This window comes from Haliaeetus leucocephalus, unplaced genomic scaffold (assembly GCF_000737465.1).
Source record: "Haliaeetus leucocephalus isolate CR32 unplaced genomic scaffold, Haliaeetus_leucocephalus-4.0 Scaffold395, whole genome shotgun sequence".
NCBI lineage: Eukaryota > Metazoa > Chordata > Aves > Accipitriformes > Accipitridae > Haliaeetus > Haliaeetus leucocephalus.
In genome coordinates, this window is record NW_010972831.1 from 2,148,007 (window position 1) to 2,163,906 (window position 15,900).

Genomic DNA, 15,900 nt, shown 5'->3' on the forward strand with positions numbered 1-15,900 from the left:
CGGGGCCGCTCGCCCGCCGCCATCGCCGCCATGGCCTGCGGCACCTCGGCCGCCGAGTGCCTGCGAGAGTGGGAGGAGCTGCAGGACGGCTACCAGCGCATCCAGGTACCGCCGCCGTGCCCGCGGGCAGCCGCACCCCGCCGGCTACCGGCCCCCAGAGACCGAGAGGAGCTTCCCCCGGGAGTCCCGGGCCCGGTGACCTCAGCCACCGGTTGGGCAACCACCACCGGTCGGCGCCGAGGGCGGAGGGACGGCTCCGCCGTTGCATCAGGGTTCGCCTCGTCCCCCAAGCACCGCGGCGGGGACGGCGGAGCCGGGGCACCCCGGGGTTACTGTCACCGGGGGTGAAAGCTCCTCCGCGGGGCGGGGGGGGGGGGGGGGTGCCCCGGCAGCATCCCTAACGGGTGCCGGGGGCAAGCGGGGTCTCCCTGCTCGGATTCCGGTCGCTTTTCCCGCTGTTCCCCTGCCCCAGCCCTCGGTCACGACTGATAAAGGAGCCCTTGTGTTTCTGGGAAAAGGGTTTCGGAGCAGGGCAGGGGGTGCCAGGCTGTGCCGGGGCACCGCCAAGGAGCCTGGACACGGGAGTTTGGCAAGAACCGGGGCTTTCCAGGGCTGGGGCAATCTAATTATCCAGCCTGCGATGGACGTGGCGTGGAGACACGAGGTCTCTGGGCTTTTAAAGGCTTGGAGTGGGGAGCGGCACTGCCTGGCATGGCACGGCTGGGAATGAGCTACGCAGATGCTGTTTCACACTACTTATCGCTCCTCTCAGCCCGGCTCCGGCAAGCCCAAAGCCAGCCTCACAGCGGAGCCGGCCAGCAGAGCGGAGACAGCCAGGAATCTGGTCACGCTACAGCCAGGTGCCTTGTCCCGAGAGCCTGCCTCCCTCGACCCCGGGCACCCTCCCTCCGGTGCCCCGTCACCCACCAGGGCTGGCCAGGGACTCTGTGCTGGGAGGGTGACTGGTATCGGAGATGTTTCCACCTGCTTTGTGTAATCCCCAGGGCGCTCGCTGCCAGGGGAAGGAGCGGGCAGGCTTCAGCTCAGGCAGGGGTCACCCAAGGAAAAGATTGGCTAACCATCTTCTGCTGCGGTTCAGCTCAACCAGCTGCATCTGCACCAGTTCCCTTTCCCCCTCCTTCCCCCCTGGGAGCAGGGCAAAGCGGATGTTGTTGCGGTCACGTTGCAGCTGTGCCCAAATCTGGGGCAAGGGAGGCTTTGAGAAACCTCCTCTTGCTCCATAGGGGTTGTGTGGATGTCCCAGGTTGCCTGCTTTGAACCCTGCGTGCGGCTGCACAGTGCTGGCCCTTTCCTTTAGGAACGTTCTCCTGGAGGGGCTCCTGATCCAGGCTGTCTCCAAGCGTGGTGCTCGGACGCTCGCACATCTAAAGGAGTTGTCACAAAAGCTGCTCGCTCTCAGTTAACTCCAGAGCAATAGAAGGCGATGACTCCAGATGGGAGCAGGAAAGCTTGATGGTCAAGCAGGGCATGCCCCGTGAGAGATCAGGGACATAAATCACTGCTGGGGGAGCCAGGGCTATCTGGGATCCATTCCCACCCTTCTGCTGTTTGTCACCAGAGGGAGAATGAGTTGTTTCCCTCCTCTGCGTCTCGGTTTCACCTTTCTCCTTTGGGAACAGCTTTGAGATCTGCTGATAAAGTGCTCGATAAGAGCTATGGAGGCTAAAATGTGTGTGCGTCAAGGTCTAGTCCAAGGGTTGTTGTGAGCAGCATTTAATTCCACCTGATGGAGGTGGCATTCAGGCTGCCTGTGGTCGACGTGAGGCTGTTTTCCAGCTGACCTGGACAAGGAGCATTGATCCAGCATGCTCTCTCCTCTTCTTTCCTCTCTAAATATAGCAGAAGAGTGGCATCTAGCCTTACCCAGGTGCGGTTGGGTTACCGCCGCACGAGGAACCGGGCAGTTGGCTGCAGCCCTGCTGCAAGTCTGTCCCCTTTGTCCAGCTCATTGATGGGCTCCTTCCAGCTTCCCTGGGGTGCTCAGGATGGAGCCCCAGAGCCACGAGTTGGGGCAGCAGCAGGTGCTGCATGAACCTCCAAGCAGAGAGTGCTGCTCATCCTGTCCCTGCAGTCAAAGCCACTGCTCCCGGGTGGCTGTGGCCCTCAGTTGTAGCTCTGGCCCCAGCAGCCTTTTTTCCGAGTCTTTCCTATCCCCTGTGCTGCAGTCAATGGTTTCCCAGCCACGGGAGCATCCCCGGAGTGGGATCACGTTGCTGGCTGGACTTTCAAAGCCCGCAGCTGGAGGGGGGGCGGACGCAAGCCACGTGCGAGGGCAGGACCAGGCTGTGCCGTGTGGATGTGTCTGCACCTGCAGATAACTTCCTTGGGATTGGGGATGGGTGTCCTCAGCAGCTGCTTCTGCCTCCACCGAAGCAGGGATGGCTGCAGGCTGTCCCCAAACACACCTGGCTTTCTGCCTGCAGTTTCTGCCCACCTCTTGTCTTACCCAGCTGCTGCACAGGTGAAGTTAAAGACGGTTTTTCACAAATGCATCAACAGATGCCCCACAGGGGACCCAAGGACAGGGATGGCTGGGCAGGCAGCTGTAACGTATGCCGGTATCTCCTCAGGATAATCACAAGCTGTACAAGCAGAAACTCGAGGAGCTAACGAAACTCCAGGATGGGATCTCGAGCTCCATCGCACGGCAGAAGAAGCGGCTGAAAGAGCTGTCATTGTCCCTCAAAAAGTGAGTTGGTGTCCTGTGATGGTGCGGGGCAGGAGGGGAAAGCAGCAAGGATGGGGCTATTGAACTCGTCTCACGGCTCTGTCTCCAATACAAACATTACTGCAGCCTCACTAATAGCAAAGCACTGTGGAGGTCTGGACTCACCTAGGCAGGTCTTCCTCAGCTTCCTTTTCCTCTGCTCTGGTTTGTGCCTTGTTTGCAGTTCAGAGCTTGCAAGGGCTTTGCAGGTAACTTGAACTGCCCCCCTCCTGCACAAAGCTCTCTCCATCTTTCCTCGAGGGTGAGAAGACCCGTCTGTGTCTGGCCTCACCTTGCCCTCGTTCCTGCTTCCTTTTCTTGAGCAACATCCCAGCCTGACAGAGGAGCTTGCCCTGCAGATGGAGTTGTGGACTTGCCTCCAGCCCATCTTCCCTGTCCTTGGGGTGTCCTTGTCTGAGACAGTCACATATCGAGTACCAGCACGTGCTGATTGTGTTACAGAGGCTGTCCTGATGCCAGCATCGTGTTTCCTCCCCAGATGCAAAGCCCACGTGAGTCCTGAACAGGAGGAGTCCATCCAAGAGACCCAGAACCTAATAAAAGAGAGGCAGAACGTTTTCTTCGAGATGGAGGCCTATCTGCCAAAGAAGAACGGGTAAGAGGTGCCTCGTCTCTCGGTGAAACACCAAGTCCTCCCTCCACGTCCCTGCAGCTGCAACGCTGCAACACACAAACCTGCTGTCACCCTGCTCCCAGCAGCATCACAGCTGTGCTGCTCTGCTTGAGCTCCCCAGAGGATGCCTGGGCAGGAGCCAGGCTGAGCCTCTGCAGCGCTGCCCTCGTCCCCCTCGCTCCTCTGCCTGCTCATGGCCCTTCACCCGCCCTTGAACGGCAGCCATGCACAGCGGGGAGCCCCAGCAAACACCCCAGTGCTCACGGGAGGTGGGGTGTGTGCTCAGCCACCCGTCCCACTGCCCTTGGGAGGAGATGCCAGAGCATTTGTGCCAGTCACGCTGCCTGGCAGCTCCGAGTGGAAAACAGCTGGGGGCTCGTTCCCTGCCCCACAGCGTCAGCGGTGGCACGAGAGGGGACGGCTCTGCCTCGCCTCCGCAGCAGTGCTGCCAGCTCCCCGTCCTAACGCCTCTGCTCTCTCCCCAGGTTGTACCTGAGTCTGGTGCTCGGGAACGTGAATGTCACGCTGCTCAGCAAGCAGGCCAAGTACGGTCCTCTCGTCGCTGCTGCCCTGTGCTTTGCCTGGCTTGGGATCCCCTTGTCGCCAGGAAACAACTCCTCCTCCTAGGCTGAGCTGCTGCATGTGCAGACACATGGCTGGCCTGACCTGCCTGGTGCAGATTCCCTTCCCGGGCTGTCCCCTGCTTCCTTTTACAGAATCAGCTGAGTCCTCACCTCCTCCTTACGCTCCTGCTAAGGGGCTGGGATGGACCGTTAGCTCTGATGAGCTAAATAGGATCCTTCACTGAAGCCATGTCCAGGTTTCCCCTGTGTTAGAGACTTCCAGGAGAGACAGACTTGTGCAGCCACTGGCGAGCCCCCTCCTCTTCCCCTGGGAAACACCAGTAGCTGATTTTGGCCTACGAGAGCCCCCTCTATGCTGGGACACTAATGGCAGAGGTGCCCAGCCAGGAGCCTGTGTCCCCCTCTCAGTCCCCCAGGCCTCCCCTTGAAGACCTGAGCAGAGGCCAATCTGTCCAGCTTCCCCAGAGTCCTCTGCACCACCCGCCAGGCTGGTGGTGTCTTGAAGCTGTCTCACCTGTGTGAAAGCAGCCTGGTGTGCTCTTCTCTCAGAAATACCCAGGGGATGAGATTTTTCCTGAGCATGTCCCAGAGGTTCCCAACAGAACAACAGTTTTGTCCAGGCAGATGGGACGGGAGGACACAGACTTTCAGCAGCCACCTTGCTCCAAGCCTGTCCCTGTGCTTCCCTGCAGGTTTGCATATAAAGATGAGTACGAGAAGTTCAAGCTCTACCTCACCATCATCTTACTCATTGTCTCCTTCTCCTGTCGGTTCCTTCTCAACTCCAGGTGAGTCTGGCTTGGATGCTCTCTGTAAGGGGCCAGGCAGAGATTTCCTCCCAGGGCCCATGTCCTCTCCCATCCCGAAAGGTCCAGAGCTGAAGAAGAGATCCTGACAAAGGATCTGGCAGCTGCCCTAGAGGTGGGGTGGCTTTTGTGGCTGCTGCGGTCTCACTGTGACCGTGGTGGAGAAACAGGTCTCCCTGCCCGTAGGGTGGCTGGGCGTCCTGCAGTGACGGCTGTCTCAGTGCCCGTGCCCCCAACACACAGGCAATGGCTCTGCTGCTGGCTTTACACCCCGCTTTGTTCCCCACCAGGGTGACAGATGCCGTCTTTAACTTCCTCCTGGTGTGGTACTACTGCACCCTCACCATCCGGGAGAGCATCTTGATCAACAATGGATCCAAGTGAGTCCCTTGAGCTCGGGGAGCGGGGCATGCAATGAGTTGGTCCTTCTTTGCAAGGCCGGGGAGTTCGGACCCGCTGTGTAGCTCTGTGCTTCCCGAGGGAGCAGCTCCCTCCTACTCAGGGTGTGTAGTAAACCCTGGTAACGAGCTGTACCGGGCGTGAGGAACTCCCCGTGCGGAGGTGGTGCGGGAAGAGCCCTGGCCCCTGGGTGCTGCCTAGACCGGAGGCACTGGGTCCTGCTCCACACACGGCCATTTCGCAACCAGCCCTGCTACTCGCCTTGCCCTGGGAGCTGGAGGGTGGCTGGCGCTGGGTTGGCTCTCCTCTCCTGGTGCGTGTTTGGGTCTTGATTTGTGCTTAAGACCTGACGCCCCTTCTCTGTGTCTGCCTTCCAGAATCAAAGGCTGGTGGGTTTTCCATCACTACGTCTCCACTTTCCTCTCAGGTGTCATGCTGACATGGTAAGTCTGCGTCCCCCTGTCTTTTGGCTGTAGACACCCCAGCCTACTTGGGCTGCGGCCAGCTCAGACAAAGGGGCCTTCACTGCCCTAAGCCATGGCTGTAGTCCTGCTCTGTGGATGTTGTGGTCTAGCAGTCAATGCCACATGTTCCTCTCCAGGCCCAGGCACCCTAAACAAAAGCAGCCGTCAGCACCTTTGCATGGCAGGCAGGGTCCCTGGGCTGGGAAACACGATCCTCTGCACTGCAATTCCTGTGGAAGGGCTATCTCAAATCCCTGATTTGGTGGGAGCCGGGGCGAGGCGGCGGTGCCCTTACCCCTGGCTGTGGGGTAGGCAGGGCTGGCTGCTTTCCCTTTCAGCCCCACATCCCCCAGCCAGCACCGTCTCTCTGCAGGCCGGACGGGCTCATGTACCAGATGTTCAGGAACCAGTTCCTCTCCTTCTCCATGTACCAGAGTAAGTGCTGCCACGTGTGCTGGGACCACGGCTGGCTTTAGAGGCCGAGCATGCCTGCCCAGCTCTGCAACATGTGGAGGCCTGGCTGTAGCTGCTCAGAGCTCTTGGCTCACCTGGGTTTTCCCTTGGCCTCTGTCCTGCCCTCCACGGCCCTGGCACTGAGATGGTGTTTGAAGAGTCATCTTAGAGCTGATGCTGGGGCCAGGGGACGATGCCTGGGCATCTGCTGATCACATTCGCGCTCTCCTCGCAGGTTTTGTGCAGTTCCTCCAGTACTACTATCAGAGCGGGTGCTTGTATCGGCTGCGAGCGCTGGGCGAGAGGCACAACATGGATCTGACTGTGGGTAAGCTGGGATCTTCCCTGACTGGTTGTCCCAGTCCAACTGGACCTGCCATTGCCGCAGGGCCCGTGGCTGCTAGCAGCCTTCCTCCCAGCACCAGACAGGTGCTCAGCTAACTGGGAGCTGTGGTTTCTGTTAAGGCAATGGTGACCGTTATTTTTGGTTTGAGGTTAGTTTAGCTGCAGTTTATCAGTGGCAGTAAAAGCTACAAATAAGCCAGAACCCCACGAGCAGCATCTGCTGTGAGGCAGCAGCACTGGGGAGATGCTCTGTCCCACAGGCTGGACGCCCTCCTCCTCCTGCTCTCCTGGGGTCGCTGGCCCACAGCTGGCTCCCTCAGGATGCAAGGTAGCAGTGGATGTGGCTCCTGGCATCCAAGCTTCCCCCAGGAAGCTGCTTCACAGAGAGAAAGCCTCCCTCTGACACGTACTTGTGGGCTGCCGCCTCCCCGGCCCCTGCGACACTGAGTGCTCAGGCTGAGGGATGGCAGCTGCGGACGAGGGCAGCTCTACCAGAGCAGCTTCCTCCAGAGGCCCACGTTAGATTAGCACTAGGAATCCCTGCCACAGCCCTCCCTGCGAGTACAAGCGCCCATGGTGAGGCTGTGTTAGCCTGGCAGGACCTTCTCAGCCAGGCACGGGGTGGCCACCAAACCTCCCTGCCTGCAACCTCAGGAGCTGGGCTCTGTCCGGTCCCCCAGCTAGTGTGTTCTCAGGTCTTCACGCAAACCTTCATCCTTTGCAGAGGGCTTCCAGTCCTGGATGTGGAGAGGCCTCACGTTCCTGCTTCCCTTCCTCTTCTTTGGGCAGGTGAGTCTGCACCGATCCTTGCAGGGACATGCAAGAGGCCAGAGCCTCAGGTGGGAGCAGATCGTGCTGTATTCTCAGCTGCGCTGGGCAGCCTGGATATCACACAGGTCCCCACAGGCTGCTGCAGCCATGCGATACAGATGCCAGGGGCAGGGAAATGCTTTCAACAAATGCTGAGCCTTTTCCTCCAAAGCACCCACCACCTCCATGACTTGGCTAGTGAGCTGGGGAGGACCTACAGGGCTGCTGGTAGTTCTGCCAAGTGCTTAAGCGATGGGCAAAATACAGCCAAAGTGCTGGCTCCGAGAACCCTTTGAAAACCCTTCTGCAGCTGCTGCTGCTGAAGGTTGAGTTCTTTCTTGGTCAGATCATTTAGGCCAATGGCCAAAAGCAGTAGGCTGATCTGAGGCTTCCTTCTGGCTGTTGGGCTCCAGAAGGTAGCAAGAAAGGGGGAGATGTCCCAGCTGGGGTCCTCTGGCCCCAAGCCTGGACAGGGTTTCACTGCGTGCTGGGGCAGGCTGGCCTCAGGCGAGGTCTGCGTGGGGTTTGTGCCCAGAGGGAGCAGCTGGATAAACATCAGCATGGGGTCAAGCATGGGGTCAAAGCAGAAACTCCCCTAAATCTCCTCTCTCTTGCAGTTCTGGCAGCTCTACAACGCTGTGACCCTCTTCCGCATGATCCAGCACCCGGAATGCAAGGAGTGGCAGGTAAGGGGGCTCCCAGGCAGTTGCGCTGGGGAGGGGGATGCCCCAGGCAGGTTCCCTCCTGCTGACTTGTGCCTCTGCGGCTCCTGCAGGTCCTCATGTGCGGCCTCCCCTTCTTCATCCTCTTCCTGGGGAACTTCTTCACCACCCTCCGTGTCGTCCACCAGAAGTTTCAGAACAAGAACAAAGACACGAAGCGGAATTGAAGCGGGGGCAGCGTGGGGGTCAGGACTGTTTCTCCCCCCCAGCTCCTTCTCCCATCCCCATCTTCTCGATGCCGTCCGGACTCTGGTGTCTCGCCCCATTCCTTGGAAGCCTGGGTGTGGGACAGAGCTTGGGGCCTGCTCGTGAATAGACCGCGTGTTCACTGCGGTGCTGGATCCGTGCCCGAGTCACTCACCTGGAGTCAGGAGCATCCTGCAACTCCTGTCCCGTCTGCCTTCCTCCTCCAGGAGAGCAGGGTGCCTGGGGCAGCTGCTCCCCTCCCCTCTGCCCTGAAGACATTTACTGGGATGGTTCTCTGGGGTCAAGCCCAGCTCTGCTAGCACTCCCCACCCCACTGCAGGCAGGGGGCAGCCCGGGGTGCCTGGCTTGCATCAACTCCCTTGGGACAAGGCAGGGTCCAGGGCTGATGGCTGCCTCCCACAGCTCCTGGGTGGCCAAAGCTCTCCCCCTTCTCTCCCCAGCCCTGCAGCCAGGGCAGCTCCTGCATGTTGAAGGCAGATGTTAAAAAGGCCCTCACATCTCATCGGCTGCAAGTAATCACTTCCCTGGCTGCCCTGGCAGCCCTCTTTGCTTTCAAGTGCAGCTGGAGGCTGTGCAGAAGCACTGCCTTCCAGGGTGTATCGTACCCCAGTTCCTCCTTTACCTTCAAGCCATAGGGCAGAGGAGCTGTGGGAGCACCACAAGTCTGAACCAGGCTTCGCACTGGAGCAGTGCAAACAGCACCCTGGTCTCACATCTCTGGAGGATGCGCACGTAAAAATAAAGGGAAGGTGCTGCCTCGGGTTGCCAGGGTGGTCTCGGAACAGCTTGCATCCTCTGAGTGGGCCCGACACTATGTGTCAGGGGGAGGGAATAAAAGCCATCTCCAAGTGCCCCCCACAGCAGCCTGGGGTGCAGGGTGCAGTGGGGACAGGAGGGCAGTGCTGCAAGCTCCCTCCCGTGGCACCCCCTGACCCACACAGCCCCGTGCCACAGGCTGGGGCCAGAGCTTTGGCCAGCCAATGAGCCAAGCAGAGCCCAGCAGGACTTCAGTGTCCCTGCAGACTAGGGGAAGAGAAGCCCTGTACTACCACTGGGAACACCTGAAGTGTTGGGAACCAAACAGCACGTCTAGCACAGCTGTGCCTCAGTCCAGAGCCATCCACCACCCCCACCAGATACCATCCTCACTGCTCTGCCAGGGCTCAGCACCCCAGGGCAGGGGCTGCCCCAGCTCCAGCGCAGCCTAAACCAGGAGTTGCTGCCTGTTGCCCAGGTTTCCTCCTGGTTAGCAGCCCATTGCTCCTCCTGCCTCCCTCTTCCCTCTGGCTGACTAGAGAGAGGGCAGGAAGCAAACTACAGAAACAGTATTTTTATTCCAAGGGCAAATGTATTTAAATAATTTACAGTCATTGGACAGCCTGAAAGTTTTGGGGTTTTTTCCATGATTAAATCACAAAGATGTTAAAATAAAAACTATTTAAAAAATGACCGTATGCACCATGAGGGAGGGGCTGGGCACAGGGGAGCTGCCGGCTGCAGGGAGCAAGCAGGGTCCCTGCGGACTGAGAGCCCCCCAAGACTGGGTCTCTTCCAGAGGGGAGAGGGGCCATCCTCTCCCTGCTGCGTGCTGGAGCAAAGGCGGGCAGCGGGGGAAAGGAACAGGGTGCCTGCAGGGTCCTGGTGATGTGGGGCAGCTCTGTGCCCAGAGCCAGCTGCCAGCCCCACATCCTGCCAGGATGTCACAGGGTGGGAGGGAGGCGAGGACAGATGGCTGCCCCATGCCATGCCCTCACGCCAAACCCACAGCGCAGGGGGCTGCTGGCTCCTCCACCCCTCTGCTGTCCCCAGGCTGCCCGTACCAGCAAGCCAGGGTGGTCTCCAGCCCCAGGGGATAAGGCAACACCTTGTGTTCAGGGAAGGACCCCAGAGCTCCCCTGGCACCATCCCCCCCTCCTGCCCCACATTAGCTGTGTCCCTTGTCCCTGACCTCAAGGCAAACGCTGGTGCCATGAGGTGCTCCCTGGGGTGCCGGGGGCACCGCAGCTCCTGGACAACAGCCTGAGCTACCCCTCTGCCCCTCTCAACCCCTTCCACCCCCCAGGGTACACAGCCTGCCCCGGGGGGCTGCTGTGGCCCAGGAGGGGTTGGGAGTGACATTGGGGTAGCTGTGGGCTAGGGACGACACTGTCACCCACAGCAGCAGTGGGCGAGCAGGCACTTTCCACCTCCCACAGGCCCACACCCGGGCACCCGTTCTCTCCCCAGCCCCGCCAGCCCCGCTCTTAACTCCAGACGTCCAAAGAGTACCGGCCCTTCGTCATCAGTTTCTTTACATAGTCCACAGCCTGGGGCTGGCTCATGTTCCCAAACTCAGCCACGATCTCATAGAAGGTGTTCTGCACGTCCCGGGCCATGTTGCGAGCGTCGCTGGAAACAAGGGTGATCATGAGTGAGGCAGTAATACATCAGAGCCACAGAGCCCTGGTCGCCTCTCAACACCCAAACACGGACAGTTCGCTCACCCCAGCCCGCCTGCCTGGCCGCTTGCCCTCCCCTGGAACAAGGACAGCATAACCCTCCCAGGGCTTGTAATGGCACAGGTGGGTAAACTGAGTCACGCTCGTTTTCCTGAGAACAGCAATGTTTTCCCAAAGTCCCTTCCCTGCCACCAGACCTACCCGCACACGTAGATATGAGCGTTCCCCTCATTAACCAGCTTCCAGATGTTTTCCTTGTTCTTCTTCAGTAAGTGCTGAACATAAACCTGACAGGAAACAAGGTGGGAGTGAGGCAAGAGGAGCAGAGCCCCCACGCCACAGGCCATGGAGAGGGAGGAGAAGCCAAGCCCGTGCTCGTGGCTCCGAAGACAGTGGAGGTGCTGGGTGCTCCTGTGACTGCCATGGGCTTTCCCCAGCAGTGAGGCTCCAGGCTGGGAATCTCCAGCCCTCAGGGCCTTTTCTTCCCCCACTGCCATGGCTGGAAGCGATGGTGGGCAGCACGAGCAAGCAGCTGGGGAACTAGAGCGGTACCTTCTCAGCCTGGTCCCTGGAGAAGGCGACGTTGAGCTGGGTGAGGACTCCCTCCTGATGGAAGCGGGTCAGCTCCTCGCGGTACAGGTAATCCTCACACTCGTGGCGGCAGCCGTAGTAAAGCACCGTCTCGCCCACCTCTTTGCCTGCAGAGTCACACAGCACGCATCAGCTGGCTCCCTGCAGCCCCCAACCTGGCCTCCCCACCTCCCTTTGCCCTGCCAACCTGGGGGAGGCAGAGCTGTGTGACTGCTTCTGTTCATAAGAGGAAGCTCAAGACTGATTCCCAGAAGTACCCATATGCTTTAGAAATGAGCCTAAGTGACTTGACTGTGGTTATTCAGAGACGTGGTGGCAGAGCTCAGACAACTGGCTCAGGTCTATCTGTCCCCTCAAACATCCTCTGTGGCCAAGAGGAGGACAAAGCATCCTCGTGCTGGGCAAAAACACTTAGCTGCTGTTCACCCTGCTCCACCACCTCTGCTTTTTGCTAGGCCTGTCACCGATGTGAGCAGCACAAGCTGCACCTTGGAGGCACCAAATGGCCCCGCAGAGCGCTGTCCTGCAGCACCTCCAGTCCCCAGGGAAGTTTCTGGGCACTCACCTTGCTGCTTCAGCCAGGACCGCTCCTGAATGAAGCCAATAAAGGGGGCTATGCCAGTCCCTGGTCCGATCATGATGACGGGCGTGCTGGGTTTGAAGGGCAGGCGAAACTGCGACTTCCTGACGTACATGGGCACCAGGGAGTTGCTCCCGTTCTCGTCAGGCACCTTGTTCTTGAGCCAGTTGGTGGCCACCCCTTTGTTCAGGCGTCCCGTCTTGGTCTCGTACTCCACTGTCACAGCACAGATGTGGATGGCGTTGGGGTGAACCTGCAGGGAAGGGATATCAGCGTCAGGCAGAGAGCGAGCCCCAGCAATCCCACAGCTCAGTCCCTTGTGCTCAGGGATGGGGAGAAGTTTAACCTAAGATTAATGCTGGGACAGCTATTCCTCCCCTGGCAGACCAAACCTCCAGGCGTGACCCTGTGAGGCTTCTGTCTGGTGCCCAACTCATCACTGGACCACTGAGCTTTCCTCAGTATTGCCAACAACCTCAGGGCTTCAGGCACAAAGTAAAGAGTAAATTTCGACCAACCCCTAAAATGCCACCTTGCTTCCAAGCCCTGATGGCAAGACCTATGGGCGAGGAGAAACAGGGCTGCAGGGAGGGCGGTGATATCAGGGCGCAGCTGGCTGTAGTGTGGGACCCTCTGCAGACCCTATGGAAGTTGGGATAACCCCCTCTTCTCATGCACAGAGGTAACTAAAGCTGCCCCCCTCACAGAAAGTGTCGCCAGGGCAAGTTCCCCACGTCTGGTCCCCAGCTGAGACAGGGACCATGGCATTGTGGAGCTGAAATGGTCTCCCAGCAGCCTCAGCCCCTGCTGGAAGCACACTCACCTTGGAGGAGGAGGCGATGGAGTAGTAGCGGGCCTGCAGGCGGGGCAGGAGCTCACACAAGTGGTCGATGGGGGGGCGCAGCGAGGGCATGTCCTGCAGGATGGCCAGGATGTTCCTCCGGGCCTCCACCACCCAGCTGAGGTAAAGAGCCTGTGGGCAAGGAGGGCACACGCATGACAGCTTCCCTGCCTGGCAAACACTCCCTCAGCTCTCTGCATGTGGTGCCCAACGGTCCTGGATCCCTTTTGGGGATCCCCCAGCACCCAGTTCAACCCAGCAGCTTTGCTGGGAAGGCCACAGCTCCCACCTTCCCCTCGGCAGCAGATGATGCCATTTTGCGGAGGCGCTCCTGCTCGCCGGCATCCGTGGCATACTGGGCCAGCTCATAGAGGACATTGGTGCGGGGTGGGTTGGTGATGTCCAGGTAGTATGTCAGGGCTGTACGGTAGGATGTGGGGCAGGGGAAGGGATGTTTCTTATTGGATTCCTCTGGAGAAGAGGGAAAGAAAAAAAAATAATTAAAAATTAGCAACCACATGCTGTCATGTTAGAGATTTTGTGCCAGCAGCTGCATGTAGGGTATGAGAGCTGGAGACAGAGCAAGAGAACAGGCTTCAGGGAGGAGAGAGCAGCCCTAGGGCTGAATCAGCCTGTTGGCCAAAGCCCCGATCCCACACTGAAGCAGCTCCAGCACAGGGCAGCTCCCTCTCCATGCAGCTACGTCTCCCAGTAGCCCGTTTTGTATTTCACAGATGCTGCCTGACAACTTATCAACAAAAAAAATACCTCACACTCCCCAATGGGGTTCTCTGTCCCATAATATCCATGCACAGAGGCACCCAGCAAACTCCCAGACCAAGCAGGAGGGCTGTTCTCTACAGCTAATTTGGCCTCACAGACTTACACCTCCTTCAGATCTGGCCTCAAAAGTGTCCTCAGTCTCCTTCAGCCATGGACAGTTGTGCTCAGAGCCCCCTTGGGAAAGGTAAACTCCAGCAGTCAAGGCTGGAGACATTCAGTTCAGCAAATTAAGATGCCCGTAAGGGACAGGAATGACAGCACGAGGCCGGACAACATGGGACACTGCACAGGGGGCCGCAGGCTCTGGCAGTGCATTAAAGCCACTTGCGCTCTTGAAACCAGGAACTCTGTCAGGCTTCTGGGCCAGCACATCTGATGCCTCAGGTCAGGCTGCACTGCTTCAGGAGTAAGATGGGCAGCAGCTGCCATGTCCCTCCTGCCAGAGGCCAGCTCTGCCGGGAACACTGCCCAAGAAGAGCTCTTTTTATCAGCAGAAGTGCTCCCTCCTGGCAGTTCAGTCCCCAAGCCTGTGCCTCCTCCAAGAACTGAATAACAGCATCGCGGACATGAAGGCCCCTGTTAAGCTCCAGGGCTGCTGTGGCAGAGAGATGCTCTGGCAGGTTGATGCTCTGTAATTAGGAGTGTGCTGTTACATAATTTGCTGTTGAATGGGCACACTAAGTACATTTCACAACTGACCCACTTCATCTGGCTCTCAGTAAGCGGGCTCTGTGCCACTGCTAAAATGGCACGGCATTTGAAGCAGCCACAGGATGTCTCTGTTTGCCTGGAGGTGCCCTACAGGACCTGAAGGTCATCTGGCTCCTGCTCTAGTGGGAAAAACAGAGGCCATAGCTGAAGGAGAACTGCTGACGCTCAGGGGTGATCCATACTCACCGTCCAAATTGTTTAGGGACATGATTGTGTCCAGATCCATGCCCAGGATCTCACCAATCTGATTCACCAAAGAAGAGTCGTTGGCTGGGTACACCGCCACATGGTCCCCAGACTCATACCTGGCATGAGAGCAGGAGGAGAGCAGGTGAAACACCACGACTGCTTCTTGTCCACCCCAAGCCTGAGCTGCTCAGCTAGAAGACAAGGGGCAGTAGGACAACACTGAGATCTGAGTTGCTACACAGTGCCTGCATAATCAAGGATCCCAAAGAGCTGGCAGCAATAGCAGAAAGGACCATTGTGAAATAATGGTTTTAAGAACCAGTTTTTTTACAAGGGACTGCCAAGATAACAGCAGATTTGCCAGAGACTTCAATGAGGCCAGACCTGCAGCAAGGACAGGCCAACTCTCCAACAGGGAAGAAGCAAAGCTGCTCAAAACTTCTGCAGTTATTTTGTTATGTTAAGCCACCCAGATTCATGGCTTTCTCACAAGCATACATAGAGGAATTTAAGCCAGCAAGAGGGTTTTTAAGAACAGGACTTTATTCCCCCTATGCTTGTACACCTAAGCCAGGCAAACCCAGGCATGAGCAATCCCCAGCTCTCACCTCTCTCATAGCTCATCTGCCCCCTCATTTTTTGAATGACTCCTAGAGAATTCTTGCAGTTGGGACTGCTCAGGTAGGACAGGTATGTGCAGCCAGCTCTGGAGGGACCCAGAGCAGCCAGCTGGCATGGCCAGGCAAAGTGCAAGAGCTGGGAGAAAGTCCTGACGTGGGGTACCTGATATGTGGTACAGAAGTCCTGAGGGGCAGCGTCAAGTAATTATGAGAACAAGGTCCCCTTCTGAAGTGCTGGATGAGGCTAGTGCCACGTGTTTGTTCTTTGCTCCCAATGCAGACTGCTCCTGCCAGAATAGAGGAGCAGTCTTCCATGGGAAACTACCTGATTTTGGAATTGGAGATATCCAGCTCCAAGTGCATAAGGTGTCGCTCTCCACCCTGATTCAGCTTGCGGTTCTCTCTAACCTGGGCCAGGAAGGGGTTCTTGGCATCAAACGGTCTGGAAGGAAAGACAAGGATCCTCTGGGTTACTCTCCTGCAGGCTCACAGTGCTTTCTGTATCCAAGCATGTTCCCTCTGCCTCCAGAGCAGGCTCCCATGATTTGAACATGGGGCTGTCCTGGCTCATGCTTCAAAGCACACCACAGCACAAACCAAGTTATGATCCTGCCGCTACCCACGCTGGCAGAGAAAACCGATCATTTTCCTTCTAAGCATGGCCCAGCAGTAAACAGCCTCTGTCCCATTAAGAACAAGTGATGTAAAAGTAGATTGGAGGAAATGTCACATCTCAAAGAGATATTTCAGTTTGGAAATAATTTATACAGCTAATCTCCCCAAAGCAAAACTGCAAGCAACCATCACACATTAGCTACCCTGGGCGAGGAAAGGCTCTGAGTGACCTCAAGACAAGATGCTGCAAACTTACCAGGCAAACAGCACATGTGAACAGAGCCACCTTCTCACACACTAGCTATTCATTAACTGGGCAATTCCTGAGAGTCCCAGTGAAGATCTGAGCCCATTTCTCTTGGGCAGACACCTGCCACATG

At 57.9% G+C, this 15,900-nt stretch overlaps 2 protein-coding genes across 4 annotated transcripts in view; one reads left to right on the forward strand and one right to left on the reverse strand.

Annotated features, from left to right (window-relative positions):
* Positions 1-6: 6 nt before the first annotated feature.
* Positions 7-9,537, forward strand: TMEM120A (transmembrane protein 120A). 2 transcript variants are annotated; one of them, XM_010573544.1, is made up of 12 exons: positions 7-105; positions 2,592-2,710; positions 3,228-3,344; positions 3,848-3,907; positions 4,639-4,734; positions 5,043-5,132; positions 5,529-5,594; positions 5,989-6,050; positions 6,304-6,396; positions 7,138-7,202; positions 7,841-7,909; positions 7,999-9,537. In XM_010573544.1, the coding sequence occupies exons 1-12, from the start codon at positions 31-33 to the stop codon at positions 8,110-8,112; spliced, it is 1,026 nt and encodes a 341-aa protein (XP_010571846.1). In that variant the 5' UTR covers positions 7-30; the 3' UTR covers positions 8,113-9,537. The 2 variants fall into 2 exon arrangements, with proteins under 2 accessions (XP_010571846.1, XP_010571845.1); XM_010573543.1 differs by having other exon boundaries at positions 7,841-9,537.
* Positions 9,538-9,539: 2 nt separating this feature from the next.
* The window catches only part of POR (P450 (cytochrome) oxidoreductase), a 28,750-nt gene continuing 22,389 nt past the window's right edge, over positions 9,540-15,900 (reverse strand). For both annotated transcript variants that reach the window (XM_010573547.1, XM_010573546.1), the window contains exons 9-16: positions 15,231-15,347; positions 14,283-14,401; positions 12,892-13,073; positions 12,585-12,734; positions 11,747-12,014; positions 11,143-11,288; positions 10,792-10,877; positions 9,540-10,540 (exon numbers count right to left, since the gene is read on the reverse strand). In XM_010573547.1, the coding sequence (XP_010571849.1) occupies positions 10,396-10,540; positions 10,792-10,877; positions 11,143-11,288; positions 11,747-12,014; positions 12,585-12,734; positions 12,892-13,073; positions 14,283-14,401; positions 15,231-15,347 (1,213 nt within the window). In that variant the 3' untranslated portion in view covers positions 9,540-10,395. The remainder of the gene's footprint in view (positions 10,541-10,791; positions 10,878-11,142; positions 11,289-11,746; positions 12,015-12,584; positions 12,735-12,891; positions 13,074-14,282; positions 14,402-15,230; positions 15,348-15,900) is intronic.

Coding starts and splice junctions, on each gene's coding strand:
- TMEM120A (XM_010573543.1), top strand. CDS start 31: ATGGCCTGCGGCACCTCGGCCGCCGAGTGCCTGCGAGAGTGGGAGGAG. Junction 4,735..5,042: donor CGGTTCCTTCTCAACTCCAG/GTGAGTCTGGCT, acceptor GTTCCCCACCAG/GGTGACAGATGCCGTCTTTA. Junction 7,203..7,840: donor CCTTCCTCTTCTTTGGGCAG/GTGAGTCTGCAC, acceptor TCTCTCTTGCAG/TTCTGGCAGCTCTACAACGC.